The 15,832-nt window shown below is 33.6% G+C and overlaps 1 protein-coding gene across 2 annotated transcripts in view; it reads right to left on the minus strand.

Moving 5' to 3' along the window:
* Positions 1–1,365: 1,365 nt before the first annotated feature.
* Positions 1,366–15,832, minus strand: part of TMF1 (TATA element modulatory factor 1) — a 30,128-nt gene continuing 15,661 nt past the window's right edge. The window contains exons 9-17 of one of the 2 annotated variants that reach the window (XM_032324763.1): positions 14,038–14,130; positions 13,173–13,329; positions 9,114–9,306; positions 8,281–8,350; positions 7,947–8,039; positions 6,912–7,013; positions 6,237–6,389; positions 4,978–5,103; positions 1,366–3,255 (exon numbers count right to left, since the gene is read on the minus strand). In XM_032324763.1, coding sequence (XP_032180654.1) covers positions 3,112–3,255; positions 4,978–5,103; positions 6,237–6,389; positions 6,912–7,013; positions 7,947–8,039; positions 8,281–8,350; positions 9,114–9,306; positions 13,173–13,329; positions 14,038–14,130 — 1,131 coding nt within the window. In that variant the 3' untranslated portion in view covers positions 1,366–3,111. Of the gene's footprint in view, positions 3,256–4,977; positions 5,104–6,236; positions 6,390–6,911; positions 7,014–7,946; positions 8,040–8,280; positions 8,351–9,113; positions 9,307–13,172; positions 13,330–14,037; positions 14,131–15,832 lie in introns of those variants that run through there. The other variant, XR_004281239.1, reaches the window with a different exon arrangement.

Consider the following 15,832-nt stretch of genomic DNA (forward strand, 5'->3'; position numbering starts at 1 on the left):
GTATTAAGGAGAAAGAAACAATTTCAATTCTATCTTATTAAAGGACTGTGATTTGCTAAAGGTAAAATAGCTATGTGTAAAGGCAAAAATTTACAAGTACTTTTTGTGATCAAAGCTGCAGAGTTCAGTATTAAAAGCAATACGAACTCAGAATAACTTATGAACATGTCTTCATTAGAAAAACTATGCCTAATATTAGTAACACTCTTCATGATATAACTCATAGAAAATTTGGGCTTATCCTCATTTTAAAATACGAATTCTGAGGTTATACAAGTCCTATTATCTTCATAAAACAATACTACCCTCATTCATTGGTACTAGCTGGTCTAAATTATGGTAACAGTGAAATATACTAATACTATTTTAAAATCTTTATTCAAATCAGATTCATGATTATTACCTTTCACTTAAAATTAAAATATTTTATCCATCGGTAGTTGAAGTCATACTTTTAGCCCTTTACAAAATATTAAAGTTATACTATAAAACTGAACGGAATAGGGAAGATTAGAATTTTAAAGGGAAATAAAAAATTATGATACATTAGAAGAAAATGTACACATACCAGACAAATAGTAGTAAAACAAGATAAAGATACCTATAGTCATTTTCTCTTTTCTCTTGTGGCTTTTTTCTAAGTACTACAATTCATATACTTTTAATAAGCATCTGAATAAAATTTTCAATTCAGATATCAAATGTCAATTGAAGAATCATGAGAAAAAAATTCTACGGAAATTAATTGCTTAACTACAGGAACTCGTTTCCCTAGCTCAGAAATTATCCATATTTAGAATATCTTAAATCACAATATAGATACATTGAATACATTCCCATATGCTAAACAGTGTAAAACTGAAACTTTGCAACAGAGTCAATGGAAAAGAAAGAAATTGGTAGTCTCAATCTAGCTTCCCAAGAGTTGGAAAAACGCCTTTAGTCTGTGCTCAGTTTTCTATATATCAACAAGGCTCACACCTCTTTTACTCTTTTTTTTTTTATATTTCTGAAATTATTATGACTTTTAGTATCTATTTTCTTTTCAAGAGAAATACCTGATTGCAAACTATTCTCCTAAACATTAAAATATAATTTTACAAAATATGGATAAAGAAGTTTTAATGACCAACAGTAAAATACAGCAACTAATATCTTAATAGGTAGTCTGCCACTTAGTGGGGGTTTTCAAGAAACTTATTCACTACACCTTCTCAACTTATAAATGTATTGAGATCCAAGTATATAATAAAATCTATGTGAATATCCATTATTAATTTTTGGATAAAGAACATATGGTAATATACAGCCAGAGCCCTAACTGCTTATCATTTTTAAGTTAAATAAATTGAAGACACTTTAGAATTATAAGTTAAACGGACTTTATTAATGTAAATAAGAATTAAGAAAAGAGAATGTTTAATATTACGAAATTGAAAAGTATAGGAGTTTTATTTCAATCTGTTTTCAACAACCTGAAGGTTTTATTTTCTTGCTAATGGATATTTTAAAAGAATAATTTTATAATTCCTGAACTTCTAGTTTCAAACACTTGATATTCTGCAACTTAAGTTTCCTATATTTTCTAATTTTGTACATTTCTTATTGCTATCAGTCTTGTCATTCCTTGTCAGCCCCTGAATATTAAAAAAACAAAAACAAAAGCAAAAATAAAAAAGTCCAAGCTGACAAAAAGCTATTACACTGCTTTTTACCACTAAAATACAGAAAATTAATTTTATGAATTTGGTTCACACTGAAAGACTACTTGTTACTGCTACAAATTAGAGATCCAATGACAGAAATACTGTCTGGAATAAAAAAGAACAAAAATGAGGTCACTTGAATTGCCCTGAAAAGCATTCTAAATTCTTCCACATGGCTTGCTTTTAGTTATACTCCAAAGTTCTAGTGTTTAAAATTCAACTAAAAATTAAATGAGAGTTTATTTGCAAGTAAAGTCAGGTAATGACTTTCAGTAATAAAATGTATCAAAATATTTCACAAATTTAAAACAAGGCCCAGTTAACTTTTAAACAAAATAACACTTGGAAGAAAGCATAGCTATTTTTTTAAAGCTATTCCACACTATTTTTGTGTGTAAAGTTTTGAGAAAAAATGATAAATTATACAGAATTGCAGAAGGCCAAATTTAAATTAGCTCCAATAATTTCTCTATATTCTTATATTTTATAATATCAAATATTGATTTTTAATGTGCTGAAAAATAAGGCTTTACAAAATATGAACAATTAATTTTTAAGAGAAAATCATGGTATTATTTTATCACTTTTGATTCATTTTATAGGGGAGGGCAATAAAACAATACCTCTTCAAAAATCACTCAAATGTCACTGATATCATCACAAAATCATTCTAAGTAAAATTGTTCCACTATCCAATCATGCCTATATAACTAACTGAATAGCTACAGCTTTCATCAGAGAGGTACCAAAATCTGTACAGACTTAACTGTAGAATCTGGGTGAAAGAAATTCTCAGACCACAAAAATTTTAAAGTTTAAATCATTCACCCTTTAAGCTTCAGACAGTGTGTGACTTCTACTTTAAAAGAAAAAAAAATTAGTTCAAAATTTAGTAACTGCAGGTTTAATATTTTTTTTACTAGAACACTTAATGTCTATTTTCATGAAGTAGTAATTAGATATGTTGAAATGTGAAAGATTTCAAAGTTTCAATATGTTAATATAACTCTTTAAATGTCCTTAATATATACAAACACATATAAATTACAGATACAATTAATTATATATTTACAATACAACATATGAACACTCTCTCCTTCCCTAACCATGTTGATATGAAGAAAAGTAATCTCTGTGCTATTCAAGACAAAAAAACAAAAACAAAAACAAAAAACATTGATGCTTTAAAAAATAAATCTTTAAAGAATAGTTTCAAAAATAAAGTTCAAATATTGCACAAAATAATTTAACTGCAAATATTACTATATACTAGAAAACAATTTTTTTCAGTTCTTGAACTCTACAGTAAATTCCACTTTCTAATTCTATAAAAGAATTTATTGGAAGTCTACTTTTAGATATTAAATGTTTACATTCAGTTTGATAGGAATGCAATTTTCAGAAGTTAACTGAGCCTTTGTCTTAAAAGTTCATCTATTTGAGTCTTATACATATTTTTTACATCTTCAAGATCTAATCGAAGTTCTTCTGCCTCTTCTGCTTTTTCTCCATACATCTGCAGAATAGTGTTGTACCTTTGATCCAAATCCTACAAAACACGTGTTCATAATTTAAAAAATTAACTCTATAAAACATCTTTAATATTATATTTATATTATAAATGAGTCAACAGTAAACACATTACAATCTAAATAAAAGTATCAAGTCATCTCATATAAAAATTAAAATGATATTCCAATCTGCTGGAATAAATAGCAAGTAAAGGAATTAAAAAAAAAAAAACTTAAGCCAATGGCCATCAATTTTATCTCTCCACTAATCTACAATTATCCCTATATAAAGATTAATCTGTCTTTTTCCCTATTAACTTAAACACATGTGATTAAAATTTTACTCTCTCTGGTTCATCGTGGTTTAAGTATTACCTAGCATTTACCCCATAGAAAAAGTTGAAAGAAAATATATTCTCATATATGGCTTAACAGTGACTCCTAATACCAAATATGCAAATTGTGATGATATATATAACATCAATGAACAAAATACTAATAAGATCATGTAAAAGAGAAGCATTATAAATGAGCCTTGGTCAAATAAAATCCAGTTATTTTCTTATTTTGGGGACAAGACATGATTATGAAAAATACTTTTGTGTAGTATGACAATCAAGAAGAAGGTTCTTCCTCTTACACTGTTGGTAGGAATGCAAGTTGGTGCAGCCACTTTGGAAAACAGTGTGGAGATTCCTTAAGAAATTAAAAATAGAGCCCCCTATGACCCTGCAATTGCACTACTGGGTGTTTACCCCAAAGATACAGATGTAGTGAGAAGAAGGGCCACCTGTACCCTAATGTTCATAGCAGCAATGGCCACAGTTGCCAAACTGTGGAAAGAGCCAAGATGCCCTTCAACAGACAAATGGATAAAAAAGACATGGTCCATATATACAATGGAGTATTTTATGCCTCCATCAGAAAGGATGAATACCCAACTTGTATATCCACATGGACAGACTGGAGGAGATTATGCTGAGTGAAACTGGTCAAGCAGAGAAAGTCAATTATCATATGGTTTCACTTTCCTAGGGAGCATAAGGAATAACACGGAAGACATTGGGAGATGGAAAGGGGAAGTGAGTGGGGGAAATCGGAGGGGGAGACAAACCATGAGAGACTGTGGACTCTGAGAAACAAACTTAGGGTTTTGGAGGAGAGGTAGGTGAAGGGTTGAGTGAGTCTGGTGGTGGGTATTAAGGAGGGCATGTATTGCATGGAACACTGGGTGTGGTGCATAAACAATGAATTTTGGAACACTGAAAAAAAATTTAATTTAATTAAAAAAAAAATAAAGTCCATGTGGGACGAGAAAACTAAAACCAATAAATTGACACTTTCTAGAGAACACAAAATTAAAAAAAAAAAGCTTCTTAAAACTGCTTTTCTGAAATATTAATACCATTTTCAAAAAAATCATGAAAACTTGTGCATTTTATATTAACTAACAATATGAAATTTAATGTAACTGGATAAAAATACCTTGGACTCATCCTCTTTTTAAAGAATTTATTCATTTTATAGAGAGAGAAAGTGAGAGCAAGTGTGCATGTAAGTGAGCAGGGGGAGAGGCAGAGGGAGAGAGAGAATTCTGAAACAGAGTTCCTGCTGAGTGTAGAGCCTGACGTGGAGTCTGACAAGGGGCTCACTCCCATGATCTTGAGATCATCACCTGAGCTGAAATCGAGAGTCAACCACCTAACCAACTAAGCCATCAGGCAACCCCTTGGACTCATCCTTAAATGATGAATACTTACTCTTAGCTGAGTTCGAAGTTTGGGTATCTCTTTCACTTTCTCTTCGAGTTCATCATTTTGATTTGTTAATTTAACTAGCTCTTCAGCCATTATTGCGCGTGTTTTCTCTAGGTTGCCAATTTCTAGCTGAGAAACATTACCAGAAAGTAATTTAAATAAAAATATATCTTGTTTAATACTTCTACTAATATAAATATATTCAATATTATTTTGGGAGAAATAGTATACCAACATACAGCCATAAACTAACTTTTTCTTAAGGAAATGGCAAAAACAAGAGTTTCTGCTCTCCTCAGAAGTTACCATTTATAGGGCAAAAAGAACTAGAGAAAATCCAATAATCTGTTTGAAATACGCAGCCCTGTATTTTTCTCTAGAGAAACAATATATATTTCAGTCACTCTAAATTACTGCAGAAATTCAGAGAAATAAAAATGTACTTTAATGCAGCACCAGGTGGGTCAAACTGACAGAATTTATCAGCACTACCCAAGAAGTTAATCTGGGCCCTCAAGTGCAGCACACTGGGACATGAACATAACACATATAAAGATTATTCTGATCTTATTTTCCAATTCAAAAACTTGTTCTTTAATAGAGTAGTATTTCAACTAACTAAAATTATATAATGAGAATAAAAGATTTACCTTTCAGTATATCAAGCGCAACAATGAAAATAGGTAAAATGTTTTTAACATCTTACCATATTGAGTTTTTAAAAAACAAGGTAAAGTGGTAGGGTGCTGCCTCCCTATTCGAGAGGCTTCCTTTCACAGCAGGATGTTCTAATTCTAACGTCTCTTATCTCTTATCTCCTTAGCTCCTTCCTCACAAAGGGAAGTGACTTATCTAAGTGGTAAATCTGGGAATAAAATGACTGTTGAGATAGCAACTTCCTTTTTTTTTTTTTTTTAATGTTTGGGGAAAGGCGCCTGCCAGGAGTTCTCTGCTCCTAGATGCTTAAAAGTCTTAGCTGGCAGGCTACAACACACAGGGAGGTCCATTCCAGGCCCGCATCTGCTGTGATGGGGTAGGTAAGTCACCCTAACTCAGGCAGTCAGCAGGCTCATTTGGCTCTCATCTTTGGCTATTTTCTCCAACTTGTCTTTATCATTAATATATGAGATATATTTCAAACTTCACATGCCATATCTCACTTTATTTCCCAATTTGCTAAGAAGTGAGGTGGAGATGTAGGGTGCTACTTACTGGGCCCCAAAATTTCATTTACTTCTGTAGCACATTTAATTTTTCCAAACCTGTAAATGAGTAATCTCTCCTTCCCTGAGTTTTAGCTGAGACTGCAGATTTTCAATAATGCTGGATCCTGCTCCCATTCTCACAGCATCATAAAGATTGTTTCCATTAGCTGATAGAGACATTGGTCCAAATGAGTGATCATGAGGCTCATCCTATATTAAACAAACCACATTCGGTTATTCAGTTATTATAAACTGAGTTCCATGATAAGGTTCAAACAAAATGCTTCTGCTAATTCTTGTTTTAGAATGTCTGTGATTGGGGCACCTGGGTGGCTCAGTCATTAAGTGTCTGCTTTGGGCTCATCCCAGGGTCCTGGGATCAAGCCCCGCTTCGGGCTCCCTGCTCAGCAAGAAGCCTGCTTCTGCCTCTCCCTATACCCCTGCTTGTGTTCCCTCTTTCTCACACACACACACTCTCTATCTGTCAAATAAATAAATAAATAAATAAATATCTTTAAAAAAAATCCTAAAATAAAATAAAATGTACATGACTTTCTCAAAGGCAAAAAAACCATCTCTATTTCCTCAGTGCAATTAGCACTCCTTCGGGAACATACAGATGAATTGCCTATGGAATGGCAAGGTCATGGCTGACAGCCAAAAGCTACCTGCATATTTCCTTTATCATCATTGAGTTTAACAACTAGGTACATGTAAGAAATAAAATATCACCTGAGACAGAAAAGATGTTTGTAGCCCTGCCATATCAACTCCACTTATTGAACTCGAACGTGACATGGTGGGAGTGCTAGAAACAGAAAATGGCTTCCGTTCCTTAAAGAGTGAAAAAAGCAGTCACATTAAAGACTAAAATGGTAAATTAAAAAAAGCAAGAAACTTTTCTAGGACAAATGACAACAAAGACTCATTCTCATTTCCTCATAAATGTTACAGAGAGGATTTCTAAAATTACTATTTAAATTACTATTTAAATAGTAATTTTAGAAATTACTATTTAAAAATTTAGAAATTTTTAAAATTACTATTTAAATTACTATTTAAAGGCCCAATAGTAATTTAAAATTGTAGACAGACTTGGCCAAATCATCTCAGGACCCATTTATATTACAACATAATTTATTTTTAATGGAATGAGAATGTTTTTGTTCTAACAGATATATGAACTAACTTCTCTATATTATATCACCAATTGAACCTAATTCTTTAGAGTAAGATTACTAATGAGTTTTATAAACCATCAAGTTTCTGGCTTATCCCTTTTATTTTTAAGTATATAGTTTTAAAATTCCAAATGAATTCAAAAGGTAATTTCCATGTACACAGAAGCAGTTTTAATATAACATGCTAACTACCTAGTATACTCCAATCCTTCAAATACAGGAAACTCATTTTAGAAAAATTACCTTCCTTAACCAGAAATAAAGTAAATAAATCAGTTTTATTCCCAAGGTACCTAGAGGCCAAATGAAGTGCATTAGTTTCAGTGAACGACCACAAAATTCATTTAAAATTGGGCAACAGATTCTATCATTCGAATCCTAGAAATCACAGATTTGGATAAACAACAAATTACTTTGGACCTACTTTGACAGGATACTGATTACAATACTAGAATTCATCACTCTATTGATTTTAGACACAAGAAATGATATTTCTAAAGTATAGCTAAAATTACATAACAATGATTAATCACAGCAGCTACTGCCTGGTTACACCAAAAACAAAACAAAATCCAAAATTCAATACCTTTTCTTTTATTGCTTCCTGGTTGAAAACAGCTTTCTTCCTTTCCTGTTCAACTTTCATTTTCTCCATTTCTAACTGACTATTCAGTAGTATCTAATGGAGAGAGGTATAGTTAGATAATTTCTGTACTAAATCATCCTTCTAAGTCCATTCCAAAGTCAAGAACATAAAGTATGTATTCCTATTTGTTTTACTCCTAAAGACCAACTTCCGAAAGTAGTCACATTGCTCACTGCACCAGGGCATCTCAATAGTTGGCTACCATCCCCACCCATTCTCTAGTGGAGAATTATCCCCTATCATTCTCTAGAGGCAACTGAACACTGATAAATACCTTTTCTTTCCTTGTCTCTTCAAGTGTTCTTACGTATTCATCTTTTAGATTTTCTAATTCAACCTGGTACCTACAAAGATGATAGTACATGTTATTGAAAACTACTTTATTAACTCTTTAATAGACATTTCTACCATCAGCTTGATTTTCCAAAGGTATTCTCCAGATGACAGGGATTTTACACTCAGAAGCCAAGCTAGTACTTTTGTGCATTTTATTACATTGCTGCTCCAAGCTAGGATTTAATTTAAAAAGAGACTTTTTAAGAAGAATTTGAATACCACCATTCTGGAATAAGTTCAGATTCTGCAAAAGCTTGTTAGGAAGTCTTATGAAAGTGATTTGTATAGGTTCAAGTATTTTACTTGGCCATTTTTTTTTTTAAACTAGAATTTCTAAGGAAGAACTCAGGGAGTAACACCACACTAATCACAGCCTTAATACAATTTCAGATAGATGGATTTTATAGCTTGTACTTCCAAAGAACCCATACATTTACTTAGAAAGACCAGAACACTGACTGCTAAGACCTTTGTAAAATATAAAAATATAAAAATAATTCCAATGAGTAGTCCCCGAACTATTTTGTAGTTACAGACTCCTTTAAAAAAAAACCCTATTAAAGTAATAAATTCTTTCCCTGGGAAATGCAAATACATACAGAACATGCCACACAATTTCACGAGCCTATATAAAGTTCAATAAATCCCCAAAGCATCCTGCTGTAACATCCTATTACTAAATTAATTAATTTAAACACCATAACATCTTTTTTTTAAGTGCTTTAATATGTCACAAAACTACCAAGAATAATACTCAACAAACATACTCACCTATTATTTTCATCCTCAAGTTTTCTTAGCTTATTTTTCTCTGATTCTAATTGGGCCTGAAATCTACTGTTTTCCTGTCTTAAGAGAGAATTCTGTGACTCCATGGAGGACATCTGAATTTTGTTGGCAAGGAGTTCTTCTGCAGCTGCACGTTCTCTTTCAACTGCTGCTGCTAACAAAGTCTGGGATTCACCTAATTGTAGGATAAAAAAGAAAAATCACAAATACTTATACCCAAGACACCAAGTATATTCTGACTTCAAACAGTTAATGATTCAAGTAGCCACAGAGGAATCTGTAACGGCTTATTGCCTAAGGCAGAATGCCTACATAGACAAAAGAACAAATCTTAACTTACAGATATGCTTTACTATTTTCCCTTATTTTAACTTGAATGTGGAGGCACATATTGAAAGAGTAAAGGACTACAAATGGTGCTGGAGCAATTGGATATTCACAGTCAAAAAAGAAAAAATCAGGGGCACCTGGGTGGCTCAGTGGGTTAAAGCCTCTGCCTTCGGCTCAGGTCATGATCCCAGGGTTCTGGGATAGAGCCCTGCATCGGGCTCTCTGCTTAGCAGGGAGCCTGCTCCCTGCCCCCCGCCCCGCGCCTACTTGTGATCTCTGTCAAATAAATAAAATCTTAAAAAAAAAATCAAACTAAATTACAAAAATTTATATATATATATATATATTTATATACATATATATTATATATATAATTGTACACAAAAATTAACTCAAAATGGATCATAAACTTAAGTGTAAAACAAAACTATAAATATTTTAGAAAAAAAAAATAACACAAGAGAAATCTTCAGGATCTAGGAACAGGCAAAGAGTACTTAGGTTTGACACCAAAGCAGAGCCAGAAAAAGAAAAACTGATAAACTGGACTTCTTCAAAATTTACGCCTTTGTTTTTTTGGAACAGGATAAAAAGACAAGCTACAGACCTGGAGGAAAAAATGCAAGCCACATTATCCATTGTCTAGAATATGTAAAGAAGTCTCATAACTCACCAGTGAAAATAAAGAGAATCCAATTAGAAAACGGGCAAAAGACATGAAAAGGTGGGGTGTCTGGGTGGCTGAGTTTGTTAAGCATCTGCCTTTGGCTCTGGTCATGATCTCTGGGTCCTGGGATCAAGGCCCTTGTTGGCCTACTGACATAGCAGGGAGCCTACTTCTCTCCTCCCTCTGCCCCTTCTTCCTGCTAGTGCATGCTCCCTCAAATAAATAAATAAAATCTTTAAAAAAAAAGACATGAAAAGGTATTTCACTTAAAAGAATATACAAACAGAAAGTAAGCACAAGGAGTGGCTCAGTGGATTGGAGCCTCTGCCTTCAGCTCAGGTCATAATCCCAGGGTCCTGGGATCGAGCCCCGCATCGGGCTCTCTGCTCAGCTGGAAGACTGCTTCCTCCTCTCTCTCTGCCTACTTGTGATCTCTGGCTGTCAAATAAATAAATAAATAAATAAATCTAAAAAAATAAGAAAGTAAGCACAAGAAATGATGTGCAACATGAGTCATTAGGGAAATACAAATGAAAATCACAGTAAGATATCACTAAATGCCTGTCTGATTGACTAGATGAAAAAATAGACACAACACAAAATGCTGGCAAGGATGTGAAGAAACTAGATTACTATTGCCACTTTGGAAAAACAGTTTGGTGTTTTCCTAAAAACCTAAACATACAACTACCCTACAATTACCCACACAATACAGCAACTGCACACTTAAGCATTTAGGCAGAGAAATGAAAACATGTTCACACTAAAACCTATACAAGAATGTTCACAGTAGCTTTATCTGTATAGAAAAAAATCTAGAATGAGCCCAGATACCATTCATCAAGTAGATGGTTAAAGAAAATGTGGTATGCACATACCATGGAAACACTCTTAGCAATGAAAAGACTAAATCACTGATACACATGGTAACTTAGATGAACCTCCAGGGAATTATTCTGAGAGAGAAAAAGTGAATCCAAAATTGTCACACAGTATATGCTTCTATTTATATAACATTTTGAAATTCCGTAATTTTAGCTGGAGGACAGTTTAGTGGTTGCCAAAATTTGGGACACAAAAGGAGGGCCACGAAGGTGAGAAAGTGTGGTTCTAAAGGACAACATAAAGGATCTTTGTGGTGTTGGAACCGTTCGACATCTTGAGTGGGTACATGAACCTACAAAACTGATAAAATTGTGAAGAAGTTAATACAAACACACACACACACATGCACAAATAATGGCCACTAAAACTGGGGAAATCTGAATAAAACTTGTGCCTTGTATCTGTGTCAATACCCTGGCTATGATATTATACTATGATTTGCACTGTTAACACATGGGGATATTGGGTACAGCATGCAAGGGACCACCTCTGTTATTTCTTATAACTGCATGTAAATCTATAATTATCTCAATAAAAAATTTCAGTTAACAAAGATTAATGGATACAACTCTTGAGATTTTTTTCCCACCAAAGTAGACCTAATTTCATTTTATATTGTTACATAATGTATTTGTACTCCTATTAAAAGCATTCTTTGGGGGGCTCCTGGGTGGCTCAGTTGTTAAGTGTCTGCCTTTGACTCAGGTGGTGATCCCGGGGTCCTGGGATCGAGCCCCACATCGGGCTCTCTGCTCGGCAGGAAGCCTGCTTCTCCGTCTCCCTCTCTCCCACTCCCCCCGCTTGTGTTCACTCTCACTGTATCTCTCTCTGTGAAATGAATAAATAAAACCTTAAAAAAAAAAGCATTAGTTGGTATTTGTGTCCCATGGCTTTGCTTAATATTCCAGCACAATACCACATATCCCTGAGAGGACGTAGGTTCAGTTTAAAAACAACAATAACAGGTTCTAGTCTTCATTTACTGCTAAAAAATATTCATTTCAGAAGGTGTCATTTTCAGATGTCTGATTTTCACAGCAAATGTCTCTTAATAACAAATGACAGACCTAAAATTTATTCCTATAATTTAAACAATATATAAAGGTTCGTCTAGTTCAGTGATTTTTTTAAGGAGATGAATCTTTTTCCAGATGTAATCTCACATGAAACTCAAAAAATAAAAAAAGATTGAAAAGAAGGCACTAGTTTCATTAACACAGCATGGAGGGATATATCAAGCACCTTAATTACAGAGCGGCCCTCTCACCATGACATGGTAAGCAAAGACTGATACTAAGATAGTCCTAAGACATCTTAGTATCACTGAATACTGTTTGAAAACCACTAATCTAGTCTACCCCTCATGATTGACAGGGACACCCGTTTAGACCTGCTTTTATCACTGTACCATGGTCTCTCTCAAGTAACAGTTAGTTTTAGGCATAGAAAGGACACATGAATTTTTCATGAATTAGCTAGCTTCTGGGATACCTAATATATGTGTGTGTGTGTGTGTGTGTGTGTGTATACACACACCACATATATATGTATACACTACTTATCTGTGTTTACATAAACAACTTGGAATAATTATTTTCTTAATAATAGTACATAAGGGCAACCTGAAGCATTTCTATGAAGAAGGCTCTTAAGACTCCTCAGAATCTCACAGACCTGTACCCCTGGGGCAAATAATACATTATACGTAAATTTAAGGGAAAAAAAGGTCTCCTCAGAATCTGTCTAGCAGAGTTTGATCAGGATCCTCCTTAGACCTATCTCTGTTCTTGGAATTCTATCAAGGACTAGAATCATATCTAATCTCTACCTCCTTTTATATTGCAGACAAGCTAGAAAGGGGTCAGATGTAGCAAAAGACAAGGAAAAAAATGACTGCAATGGTCTGTAAATATGAAAGGATGACATGGAAGTATATGGGACAGATTTTGACACACTGTGTAAAAGGAAATCAAATGGTTTGAAAGGGTCAATTAGGATATTAGAAAATCAAAGTAAAAAAGGAGAAGAGGTAAAACTATACAAGTTAGACATAAAGAGTAACTATCAAATCAAGTGGATTTCAATTTCATACCATTATTCTAATTCCAAAAACAAGAGGAAAGGGCATCTGCATTGAGCTTAAGAACTAAAGCACTTACTAAGTCTATCGGAAAGATTCTTCTCTAACTTTTCCCACGATGATGTCTGGGACCCCAGAGTTGCTTGCAAATTTTCTATCTGTCGAAGCAACGGTCTTGTTGTTGATGAAACACTTTGACTCAGCTCTTGGTTTCGATTCTCTGCTTCCTGGAGTCTCTGAATCATGAAATTCTTAAGTCATTAACACTAACACCAATGAAAACTCTAAAAATACTAGCAAACAAACTTTATGAAAGATTTTTGGAAAGTATTATTTCACCAAGAGGAAATTGTTTTTTAATTACATTATTTTCTAATTATTCAATCCTTAAGGTAGTTAGAATGCATAACAGTGTCTAAATAATTGCTTCTTTACAAAGCTTTTCTAATATAAAGATAGCTTTTGATTACCTTATGGTAAAAAAGACTATCATCCAAACCTCCCAGCTGTTGCCTCATCATCCAAATATTTCTAAGTATTTACAGAAACAGAAAGATCAATCTGAGATGCATTTTCTCTCCCCTTTTCCATGCATGTTCACTGACTGAAAATTAATAGAATATTGGTATTAAAACTGGAACTGATTATCTGCCCCATGGTAAGCAAAGACTGATACTAATAAACTGGCTATAACAAATGAAAAAACAATACTAAAAATAAAACTGTCATTATAAAATTACTTTCTACGTAACAAAATTAAGGCTTTTCATGTTTATTTTTAAGGTGTCCACTCTGGTATTATTCATATAAGCTACAAAAATAGAGCAAATGATAAACTATGGTAGGAATCTGCTCAATACCATGATTATTATCTCCACTGAAGGATTTTATTATTTCTAGGAAGACACATCTTAGATTTGGGTCTACGAAAACTGTGACAGTACCTGCTGGAGTTCACTGATCTCATGGCGTAAATAATCCTCTTTTCTGGCAGCTGCTTGTTCTGCACGTTGCAGGGCCAGTCTAAGGTCTCCAACCTGTACAAAGAGAACCAATAGACTATCACAAACAATATCAAAACATTACTTATAACTTCCTGACTACATTCTGTGTTATGCTGACCTACTGTTTATGTATAATACTTACACTATCCAGTGAGCTCTTACATACGATTATGACATAACCCATTCATCAAGCAGTTGTGAACTGTATGTATACGCAATAAATATATACTAAGAAAAGCACTGTTAGCATTGTTAGGCCAAAAAAAAAAAAAAGCACATAAACTGGCACAGCCACTGCCATGCAATATAGGAGGAGAGACAGTGCCTCTATAAGTGTCTGCAATGTAAGGCGGAATGTGATAGCTATAAAAGCTAGCTGCTATACTCATACACTGCTGTAAATGTCAACTGCTACAGTCTTTTTGTAAAACAATATGGCAATATGTTTAAACAATCATAAAACTTTTCACTTTCTTTCACCTGGTCATCTTGGTCTTGAGCATTTATTCAACAGAAGCAAATCTAAATATACAAAGATACTCACCTAACACTATTAGCTAGACTAGCAAAAACAGACAAAACCAGAAATAGTCTAAATATCCATCAACAATAATCTATTTTTGCAAATGTTGATACAGCATGAATATTCTCATTAAAAATTATGATGCATGTGAGACAACTGGGTGGTTCAGTCAACTGAACATCTGACTCTTGATTTCAGCTCCGGGTTGGGATCTCAGGATCCTGAGATCAGCCCACTGTCCGGCTCCACACTCAGCAGGGGGTCTACATCTCTCCCTCTCCCTCTGCTCCTCCCTCACTCATGCGTGCATGCACGCTCTCTCTTATAAAATAAATGAATAAATCTTTAAAAATAATTATGATGGATGTAAAGAATATGTAAAATTATATAATTTAATCTTAAATGAGAAAGCTGTAAAATAATGATACCAATTATTTAAAAATATATACACAGAGATGAGGATAAGAAGTTAATACCCCAAATTGACATTATTTAGAAATGTGATGACTTTCCTCTTTTAAAGATTTTATTTATTTGAGAGAAAGAGCATGCACACAAGCAGGGAGGGGCAGAGGGAGAGGGAGAGAGAATCCCAAGGCGACTCCACACAGAGTGCAAAGCCTGATATGGGGCGTGATTCTACAACCACATGAGATCATGACCTGAGCTGAATCCAAGAGTCAGATGTTTAATCCACTGAGCCAGCTAAGGCCCCTAAAAAGTGATGATTTATAAATGGTAGCCCCATGTGCTCTGTCTTTCATTCCCCCACTGTTTATTATTCTAGCATACTTTTAATTTAAAATATTAAAATTTACCCAACCCAGTGGTCAGAAACACAAGGGGTACATTGATGTGATTTATAATAATAAAATACTGGAAACAGCCCAAATATCCATCAGTAGGAAATGACTGAATTAACAATGGTATAATAACAATATATAACAACAGTACAAATAGTAGCAGCAACGTATTACAAAACTGTGAAAAGAAATTCTGTAAAAAGCTCTAAGTTCTTTTATGGAGTGAATGATCACCAGAATATTTAAAGAAAGTAAACTGTAAAATGGTATAAATATTAAATTATCTTTTATGTAAGTACTATGAGGGAGATACAAATAAATATGGGTATAAATGTATCTGGGTATATATGTGCGGAGGTATATAATTAAGTGTATAGATTTATATACTTTCTTACATTTACAAACTCTA

This window comes from Mustela erminea, chromosome 1 (assembly GCF_009829155.1).
Source record: "Mustela erminea isolate mMusErm1 chromosome 1, mMusErm1.Pri, whole genome shotgun sequence".
In the NCBI taxonomy this organism is placed as follows: domain Eukaryota; kingdom Metazoa; phylum Chordata; class Mammalia; order Carnivora; family Mustelidae; genus Mustela; species Mustela erminea.